The following is a 10,367-nucleotide window of genomic DNA, read 5'->3' as shown; positions in this document are numbered from 1 at the left end:
AGGTTCCGAATAATAAAACCTTATTTCAAGCTTCTCTTGAGGATGTTATCAAACGAGACTCACCTCATCGCACGATTCAACATAATAGCAATCCTAGCACCGCTAGATATTAATCACCACTACCCAATATACCAGGCTTATTGGGTTGCGAAAAACACGCACCATTTGGTAAGTCAAAGTAGTGCATAATCAATACCGTATGCTCAATGCTAACGTACATTGATTGAGAAATAATTTACGAGACCTCGTCTTTCAGTAGATAGCATAAAGACTGTCCCGATGTTAGATCCATTCAGGTGCTATACCACACCAACGTCATCTTATTTCAGTAAGACTTAGAAATAATCGGACTGACATTGCAACCTTTCACGATAGGTAGTCTAAGCCTATCTAGGTTGTGAAATTATTCTTTTTCTTTGTTTAGAACTGACTGTGTTACCTTAAAGCGAACGACGCCCACAATCAGTCTACTAAAACAAAGACTTAGACTTTGTTAAGTTACTTATACATATAAATATGCAATAAACATCCATTAAATGTAAAACATAACAACATTATGATAAAAATAATATGTTTATTCATTTGGAAAATAAAATAAGAGTTTTAACAGTATTCAATCACTCGAAAGGTGATTTCTAGTATACAAACTCTAACATCCAACTCAGGCCACAAGAAGTTCACAGCCGGAGGTCTACGACGCGGTTATTCTGGCGGAATTGACACAGAAATTGGGAAGCGTCAAGAAGGCGAAAGAAGTGTACGCCTTATTCTCAGCCAGCCTGGTGACAACCGCGGCTGCCACACCACCGCCGACGATCCCTGTGGATTCGACGGCTCAAACCGCAGATCCCCATGATGAGAGGCCTTAAGCTTCAACCAGCGTACCTGACTCTGGTTTTCATCTTAGAAAAAAAATTCTGTTGCAACACCGTCCTCACGGAGGGCGAAGATACAATCGTTTACTTTTCAGTTTTTGCGTTTTGGTTTCCGTCGAACTTCACCGTTTTAGAAGTCGACTGCTCGTGCTACTTATCGTTATTCTATGAAGTTTATTTTATGTCATGATGGTGTTGATTTACGTTGATTTTATGTTCTGAGGAATTTTATTTCGAAGGTTGACGTTATTCTCTGTTTTGGATGTTTCTGTGATTGATCTGAGAAATTTTGTTGTTGATCTGTGGTGATTGGGCAAATCTGTAGTTATGGAGATGGTTTTTATCGTACTTTGGTTCGGATGCTTGGATCCGAAGTTGATTTAGCATCCGAAGTGTGGATCTGAACAGGGGAAACTGAGTTGTGCATGGATTTTGGTTTTCTGTTTTCGTTTTCATGTTGCTTCGTCTAGTAGCGTAGATCTGCCTAGTTTTAACTGTTCTTCGTTTTTACTGTTTTTTTAATTCAGTCTGCTTCGTTTTAATTTACGTTCTCTCTCTGTTTTTACTGATTGTTTCATGCCAAAGGTTGGAAAAGATGATGTTGTTGTTAGTTAGTCCTTTATTTAGTTATTTTGCAGCCTTTTAACCGTACTCTACCTTTTTCAGAAAATGGTCCCCACTTGCAGTTGTTTTCCCAGGTCTAGGTAATTTAGGGAACAGTTTTCTTAGATCTAGAAATTGTCTCGCTTGTTCCAGTTTATATGCATGTTTCCTGTTTCTGCCTAGATCTAGTTGTTAGCGTAGCAAATTTCAATTACCAAGTCTAGTATAAATTCCTCAACCCCAAGTTGCGTGGCAGCAGCCATACCACCCAAAATCCCTTAAATGCGTACTTTCACATCTGTCCTCGTGGGATCGATCCCTACTTCCCTATACTAATTTTAGTATACATGGTTGAGGGTTTTGAAGAGATATTCTGTGTGTTCGACGACCAAGATCTTTCAGAGTTCCGTGAGTTCCTAGACCCTGTGATCTAGTGGATTCTCTGGACCTAGGAAGCTTGACATTCCTTATTGTGCACGCAGTTTAAAAATATCAAGAGTATCAAAAAGTCATATGAGTTGGGGTGTGACAGCTTAGGTGGTATCAGAGTGGGGATAGAATCCCGCTGGGACATAGCATTCGTGTAAATCATATGATACATTTTAGTTATAAGTTTCATTTGCATTTGAATTATAATGAACATATGTCACCGAGGAGAGAAGGGTCAGCCGCCCTGTGGTATTGTTGGGACACGTGGTGTCAGGTCATGGAATAGAAGTGGATCTACGAAAGATTGAACTGGTTTTCAACTGGAAATGTTTCTCGGTTATTATTCAATTGATAATGAAGTTAGTACGACAAAATTCTTCTTTTATATGGAGTGAAGCATATCAAAAGAGTTTTAATGAGTGGAAGCATCGGTTGAATATGTCACCTATTTTGGTTTTCTTCGCAGCTACAAGATATTATGTTATTTATAGTGATGCACTGAAACATGGATTTGGTTATCTTTTGACTTAGTGGAAAGTTTATTGCTTATTCGTCGTAACAATCACAAGTACATGTAGTTTCTTATTCTGTTCAAAATCTGTTATTAACGACATTATTTTGCTTTGAAGATTTGACATTATTATCTACAGGAATGTTTATATGGTATTCTAGTATCTTATATATTGATAGAGATCCGCAATTTACTATCTCAGTTTTTATAAAGTTTTTTTGTGAGTTTCACCTCAGAAAGGAGTCATGCGATTCGAGCAAAAAGGTAAGTTGAGCCCTCATTATACTAAACCGTGAGATATTGTTGAAAGATCTTGATCTACGTATTTCTGAAAATTTGAGTTATATAGAAGAATCAGTCAATATAGAGGACCGCCAGATAAAACAATTGCAAAGAAAAGATATTACAACGGTGAAAGTTATTTGGCAAAATCACGGAGTCGAAGAAGCGACTTGGGAAGCAGAGGAAAAGATGAGAAAGAACTATCCACATTTGTTTACGGGTTAACAATTTAATTGAGTAGGTCAAATTATAAAGAAATGAATTTTGCAGACAAAATTCTTAAAGAGGGGAAGAATTGTGACATCCCTAACCCGAACATGCATTATTTTGCATATTATCATATTATATTGTCATTTTTACTACAGAGATATTAAGTGTGTTATAAAGAATATATTTATTGTTCTGACGATTCAATATAATTGAATTTATTTTTGGTAAGTGCATAAGTCACTCATATGAGTTGGGGTGTGACATCTCTAAACTCAAATAATTTGAAAATTCATAAATTTGAAAACCTAATAAAAAAACCCAACCCAAAATTTACAATTATGGCATAAGGAGCATGTTATATTGCTAACTTACCCTTAAATTGTTAACTACTACAACTAAATAATACACATTATATTATTAAATCAAGGGCCAAGATCATATAAGTCCGAGTATCAATACAGTGAAAAAAAAAATCAATTAAGGTATTATGTCAATTAACAATAATTTAGTTGTAAAAATGTAGATTATCCTCTATCTTACTAGACTATTTCTCCACTTTAACTATTTATTATCATTTTTATAAAACGGGTACACAAAAGTAACCGGAACTGGTAAAGCGGGACAAGGGAGTATTATATTCATAAAAATATTATAATTCGATTTTTTCCAATTTTTTCAAATTAAGAAAAATTATATCGAATTTTTCAAATTGGAAAACATCATTCTCAATGGAATCAAAATTTAGCCGAAAACAGAATATGGTCAAATAAGAAAACTCGTAATTTTTCTTAGGTGTCTTCGTGATTTTCATCTGTCCCTCGAATTCAGTGTTTGACCTTGCTCACAAACATCCATCTTATCTACTGTGCTCAACCCTACAGTTTATCATTTTAGAATTGAAGATGCTAGTGTAATTCTGCTACGAGAAAGGAGTGGAAGCTGGATTAGGAGCATTAATAATCGTGTGTATGATGGGTACATTCTCGGTCCCCGTTGAACTTGAGCCCTTTCCCTTCTGGCAAGATCCGCCAAATTCTCAAGAGGGTTTTCGATTCGACATGGCTGTGACAGAGAATATTGGAGTTGATATGAGGTCTGGTTTTCTGAATTTACTTATTGAAATTGAAATTTCTACCATTTTAGGTGTCTTGAATGTTCTATGCTTGTGAGAAGGATTTGGCTTTTCCCTAAATATTGAGTGGAGTTAGTTTTACTTGATCAGGAAATAAGCATAGAATCTTGTAATTGTTGATTGAGTTTGATTAGTTGATTGTGATGCTTTGTGCAACAGTTGGGAAATTGAAATTGATGGGATAAGAGGTGAGGGATTAATAGAGGAGAAAGATGTGAGTGATGAAGAGATTGATGCAGAGGAATTGGAGAAGAGAATGTGGAAGGATCGTGTGAGGCTGAAGAGGATCAAGGAAAGACAGAAGCTTGCTGAGAAGCATAGGGCTGTATCCTCGACTACAGACCAGGCGTGTCGGAAGAAGATGGCGCGTGCACAAGATGGCATCTTGAAGTACATGCTAAAGCTCATGGATGTCTGCAAGGCTCGCGGCTTTGTGTATGGCATCATCCCTGAGAAGGGTAAGCCCGTTAGTGGCGCATCGGATAATATACGAGAATGGTGGAAGGAGAAAGTGAAGTTCGACAGAAATGGCCCTGCGGCTATTGCCAAATATGAGGTTGATTGCCTCTCTAGAGAGGATAAGGGGGATTCGCAGAGTGTCCTTCTTCAAGACTTGCAAGATGCTACGTTGGGGTTACTTCTGTCGTCGTTGATGCAACACTGTGATCCGCCTCAGCGGAAGTATTCGTTGGAGAAGGGCGTTCCGCCACCATGGTGGCCGACAGGGGATGAGGAATGGTGGGCGAGACTGAGTTTACCAAAGGGCGTGACTCCTCCGTATAAAAAGCCACATGATCTGAAGAAGATGTGGAAAGTTGGGGTGCTAACTGCTGTGATAAAGCATATGTCACCGGATATTGCAAAGGTTAGGAGACTAATTAGGCAGTCGAAGTGTTTACACGATAAGATCACTGCTAAAGAGAGCTCGATATTGTTGGGAGTTCTGAGCATGGAGGAAGCTCTTATTTCGCAGCCAAGCAGCGAGAATGGTTCATCTGGTATTGGATCTGTTTCATCTAAAGATGATGGGAATCAGTGTATGGATTTAGTACCTGTTGAGACTCAAGTTCGTGCGGATGGAAAATTAGTCAAAAATAAAAAGCATGTCTTTGGCTGCCCAAGGAAAATAAAATTCCCAAAATCAAGCACTGAGAACCTTCAGGATGCTCCTCTAGACAAAAATCAACACGATGTTCATGAGGTACTTGTGATTCGTGTACATAATGACAACGCCCAGTTTAATGGATTTGCGGCCGTTGAGAGCCAGCCAGCGTTGGAAACACAAGCTTACTTAAACTACCTTTCCATTTGTTGCTTAGTGCTTTGTTCTGCAGGCTTGCTTGCGTGTTTTGTATGCTTCTTTTGAGGGAATGTGAAGGTATGGTTTGAATAAAACAGGAGAGAAAATAGAGGTAGCTGAGTCAGTTGTTCAGCCTATAACAAAATGAAGTCATGTAATAAAGATGTTCAAACAGAATCAGCCACAAGCTTTAACTTGAACAAGCAAAGACTTCCTCGTCTCTGTATGCTCGTGATTTGATGCATCAAGAGTGTTGTGACCTTGACTAGTTCTTTGCGATCCTCACCGTTACAAGCTCGCTCTTTTGTGATTAACGCATTCATCTTATCTATCTTTGTACCACACCTCTCTGAGATGTCCTGCATTGTTCCTGGATATGTATTGTGGATCACCAAAACATGATTTATATAGGCAAAAAAAGCGTTCAAATAAACGATCAGACGTTTCACTTCATGATAAGGCTGATCAACTCCCTCTCACTTCTTTCTTTTTTGTTGTGTGCATTCATTTCATTAGTTACAATTATGGAGTACTAGTGTTACTAATACACCTTTCTTCGATTTATATGAGTACTTGTTGAACATGTAAGTCCAAATTTATATTGATTTAAATCCAATGAGTTTATTTAGCATGTTGACTAAATTTGTAAAAGTATATTGATATTAAGTACAAACAATATTTGTTGGAAATAAATAATTTGAGAGTCTCAAGATTGTGGGAAAGAGCCTTAGCGTCTCAATTCTCAAGGGAATATATTATTATTATTATGGTAGAGACCAATCTTCATAAGTCCCTAGACACATTTATTTCTCTAGTCCTATAAATAGGAATGTACAATGTATCTCAAACAATTCAAATCAATCACAATGTAGTTTTCAAGAGTTCTTAAATTTTATTTTTCGTATTTTACTTTTCAACAGTATTATGTTTTGTAAGAATAGTCATGATACGTAATTAAGCTTTAAGTAACACCTATTAATACTATTAGTACATAATTGTGATTGATTAATGGAGTATATGAATGCAAACAAAAAAAGAGAGAAAGAAGTGAGAGGGGTTTAATCAGTGCAAGACGTTTCCTTGCCCAAAAATCAATCATTCCATTTGCAGTAGAATAGGCAGATTATAATCATCCATCGTATCCATACTTGAATATCTGAGGCCCATCCAGATCCCGCGGGTACCATGGGAGTATGAGAGCCGCTCGTCGCCGAACTGAACTCGTTGTTGTTGTCCATCGCTCAATGTTGCTCTTGTACAGAAATTTAGAGAGAGAGAAAACTCGTTAAAACAAGTGGTGCAAACGAAAATGATACTAAAATCGCGTATATATAGGTTTTCAAAAAAAAATTAAAAAAAAAATGAAAATGGGCGCTGGCCGATCGGTACGCCACAATGGCGGCTAGCGCACGCGAATCGGCTAGCCGCTATTGTGGATGCTCTTAGAATTGGAAACCCATGTAGTCTAATCAAGACGGTGAGATTAATTTATTAATATTAATGATTGTTATTTATGGTAAACTTACCGAGCACTTGATAAATACGTAGCCTTCAAAGACCCCAACCTGACCACTTATCCTTTTGTTAATATTTTAACTTGTGACTCGTCAAATGCTTATTTTTCATTGGACAGTGCAACTTTTCAAACACTCATTTCTCGTTGGACTGCAATTCTTAGAGCAATATGAGCAACCTATGAGCACCTGGGGAGTATCCAAAGGCTCATTGTATTTATCTTATCTAATAAAGTGATGCTAAATTACTATAATATGATTAGCCCACACAAATAAAAAATAAGTAAAGTTTAACACTTTCTTTGTTCACATTTGGCATTTCGGTTCGTCCATATTTACTTTTTTCCATTTTTATTAAATTGACCTCACTTTTCACAAACTAATTACATTCACACTTTATTATAAAACTAATTGATATAAAAGTAGGATCTATATTACGCCAACTTTTTCAATCCACTCTCTTTTATACTATTCCTCCGTCCCATAAAAATAGAGACATTTGGGACGACATAGGAAATAATGCATATATAGTTGGTAAAGTAAGAGAGAGATGGTGAGAAGAGTAGCTAAAATAATATTAGTAGATAATATGACCCACATAATTATTAGCGTTTAATGGTGGATCTTATTGATATAAGTGGTAAATGAATTAAGGTTTATGAGTAATGAGTTGAGGAAAATATTTCATAAATAGAATTGAGCTATTTTTATAGGACGGATAGAAAAAGGAAATTATCTCTATTTATATGGGATTAAAGGGGTGTTTCTTAAAATCCGCCCCGAATCAAGATGAGACTCTAAATCGTGAATTAAATGCTAATTCAACATAATCATTTCGCCTCAAAAGCATCAAATGCTATACTATGACTATTATGTCTTTAGTCCTTATACACTTGTGTGGTGGTATTCTATAATTTTTTTTTTCTTTTTATAGTTTTAGTGTATTTATTATTATGTGTTCATTTTTTTTGTTTTTCCTTTTCTTTTTAAATTATTATATATATTGAGACAACACAAATTTTAATGTGTGATAAAAATATGATATAATACTCATTCTCAATCTAATCAAATTGTGCAGAAATATAAATTTAATCAAGTAATGAACATTTAGTTCACATTGAATATATATACTCATCTTCGTGATTTTCTCACTTTACTCACTTTATTTATATTTTTGTCATACTTTATTAATTTTATACTAATAATTTTGAGCTGGATAAGGCTATTTTTAGTATATTGTTATAAATCGATTTTTCCAATTTTTTCAATCGGCAAAGATTATTCTCAATTGAATCAATATTTTCAGAAAACTAAATTAAATAATGAAAATTCAGTTCACAATACTCATCTCATCTTCGTAGTTTTCATCTGTCCCCTCGAATCAGTGTTTGACCTAGCGCAAAAACATTAATCATCTCTACAGTGCTCAACGCCTCAACCCTACAGTTTATCATTATAGAACTAAAGATGCTAGTTTAATTCCACATCAGAACACTCAGTGGAATATTTCGCCCTCTCTGTCTCCCTCCACAGTCCACACCATAAACACACTCAACTTAGTCCACCACAAATTTAGGAGCGGTAAACCGTGCGTGTTGGGTTGTTATCGAGTTAACCCGTTAACGACACGACCCAACAAGGATAAACACAAACACGAGCTGTTAAGTAAACCTCAAAAAACCTCAAACCCAAAACGAACCCGATCTGCTATCCTCGAACACGAAACGAACCACCTTAGGTCAACACGACACGATAACAACACGACCTGATAACACGGTAAGAATCTGATAACAGCTGCTCATGATTAACAAAAATTATAAAACTTTGAATTTGATCAATAAGAATCCGATTAAAAATCTAAAATCTTATACACAATCTTATCTTATGAACAATACATCAACATATTCATAGAAATAATTAAACCAACGAAATCCTAACTAAAAAAGTAGGAGTATCATTTCAAAATAATAAAATTAATAATATTATAATATTATTTCTTAACGGGTAACCTGAGTCCAACACGAAATTTTCTTGTTCTTAACAAGTCGACCCAATTACGATACAAACCCAATAAACTTTGGTCCAAATTCATTAATTTCGTTTATCACATCGTGATTTGTCCCTTTCTCAAATTTTTAATTAATTTTGGTTGCGTTTTTATACTTCACCCCATCATTCAGCCATTTCCCCTATCACAAAGATCCGCCAAATTCTCAAGAGGTTTCCGATTCGACTGGCTGTGATGGAGGATACTGGAGTTGATATGAGGTCTGGTTTTCTGAATTTACTTATATTTGAGAAATAAATCATGCGTTGAATTAGTTGATTGTGATGCTTTCTGCAGCAGTTCGGATATTGAAATTGATGAGATAAGAGGTGAGGGATTAATAGAGGAGAAAGATGTGAGTGATGAAGATATTGATGAAGAGGAATTGAAGAAGAGAATGTGGAAGGATCGTGTGAGGCTGAAGAGGATCTTGGAAAGACAGAAGCATAAGGCTGTATCCTCGACTAATCGGAAGAAGATGGCGCGAGCACAAGGTGGCATCTCAAAGTACATGCTCAAGCTCATGGTTGTCTGCAAGGCTCGCGGCTTTGTGTATGGCATCATCCCGGAGAAGGGTAAGCCCGTTAGTGGCGCATCGGATAACATACGAGAATGGTGGAAAGAGAAAGTCAAGTTCGACGAAAATGGCCCTGCGGCTATTGCCAAGTATGAGGCCGAATGCCTCTCTTCGCAGTGTGCCCTTCAAGACTTGCAAGATGCTACGTTGGGGTCACTTCTGTCGTCGCTGATGCAACACTGTGATCCGCCTCAGCGGAAGTATCCGTTGGAGAAGGGCGTTCCGCCACCATGGTGGCCGACAGGGGATGAGGAATGGTGGACGAGACTGAGTTTACCAAAGGGCGTGTCTCCTCCGTATAAAAAGCCACAAGATCTGAAGAAGATGTGGAAAGTTGGGGTGCTAACTGCTGTGATAAAGCATATGTCACCGGATATTGCAAAGGTTAGGAGACTAATTAGGCAGTCAAAGTGTTTACACGATAAGATCACTACTAAAGAGAGCTCGATATTGTTGGGAGTTGCGAGCATGGAGGAAGCTCTTATTTCGCAGCCAAGCAGCTGAGAATGGTTCATCTGGTATTGGATCTGTTTCATCTAAAGATGATGGGAATCGGTGTATGGGGTTGGTAGTCGCAAGTAGGGGTAGCGAAACGGGTTATCCGTGAGTATCCGCACCCGAAAAGTCGGGTACCCGTACCTGATTTCACCAAATTTGTTGTCACAATATCCGCCCCACAATAAATTGGGATTATCCGATACCCGTGTCGGGTATCTCGTACCCGACATTGCGGGTACCCGCACCCGACCCAAAAATTTGAAAACCCACGATAATGTTCCCAAATTTAATGTATTAGTAGTACTTTTCATGGTAAGCTTTGAATAAGTTGATAATAAAAGTGAGCGGCCACTCTATAGTTAGATCCAATGAGTTTACAACTATATGGT

General features: G+C 37.1%; 2 protein-coding genes across 3 annotated transcripts; both read left to right on the top strand.

Moving 5' to 3' along the window:
* The first annotated feature begins 3,728 nt into the window (after window positions 1–3,728).
* LOC125208868 (ETHYLENE INSENSITIVE 3-like 3 protein) lies at window positions 3,729–5,795 on the top strand. Its single transcript, XM_048108362.1, has 2 exons — window positions 3,729–4,003; window positions 4,202–5,795. Exons 1-2 carry the CDS (start codon window positions 3,879–3,881, stop codon window positions 5,406–5,408), a joined length of 1,332 nt encoding a protein of 443 aa, XP_047964319.1. The 5' UTR covers window positions 3,729–3,878; the 3' UTR covers window positions 5,409–5,795.
* Window positions 5,796–9,056: 3,261 nt separating this feature from the next.
* Window positions 9,057–10,066, top strand: LOC125217041 (ETHYLENE INSENSITIVE 3-like 3 protein). 2 transcript variants are annotated; one of them, XM_048118863.1, is made up of 2 exons: window positions 9,057–9,124; window positions 9,201–10,066. In XM_048118863.1, exons 1-2 carry the CDS (start codon window positions 9,099–9,101, stop codon window positions 9,982–9,984), a joined length of 810 nt encoding a protein of 269 aa, XP_047974820.1. In that variant the 5' UTR covers window positions 9,057–9,098; the 3' UTR covers window positions 9,985–10,066. The 2 variants fall into 2 exon arrangements, with proteins under 2 accessions (XP_047974820.1, XP_047974821.1); XM_048118864.1 differs by having other exon boundaries at window positions 9,067–9,124; window positions 9,204–10,066.
* Window positions 10,067–10,367: the final 301 nt, after the last annotated feature.

Source organism: Salvia hispanica, chromosome 3 (genome assembly GCF_023119035.1).
Source record: "Salvia hispanica cultivar TCC Black 2014 chromosome 3, UniMelb_Shisp_WGS_1.0, whole genome shotgun sequence".
NCBI lineage: Eukaryota > Viridiplantae > Streptophyta > Magnoliopsida > Lamiales > Lamiaceae > Salvia > Salvia hispanica.
The sequence above is the reverse complement of the archived record's forward strand: the minus strand, read 5'-3'. Positions and strand labels throughout refer to the sequence as shown.

Excerpts from the sequence above, each read along its gene's own strand:
- LOC125208868 (XM_048108362.1), top strand. The coding sequence starts at position 3,879 with ATGATGGGTACATTCTCGGTCCCCGTTGAACTTGAGCCCTTTCCCTTC. Across the intron at positions 4,004-4,201 it reads AATATTGGAGTTGATATGAG|TTGGGAAATTGAAATTGATG; the intron begins GTCTGGTTTTCT and ends TTTGTGCAACAG.
- LOC125217041 (XM_048118863.1), top strand. The coding sequence starts at position 9,099 with ATGGAGGATACTGGAGTTGATATGAG. Across the intron at positions 9,125-9,200 it reads GATACTGGAGTTGATATGAG|CAGTTCGGATATTGAAATTG; the intron begins GTCTGGTTTTCT and ends TGCTTTCTGCAG.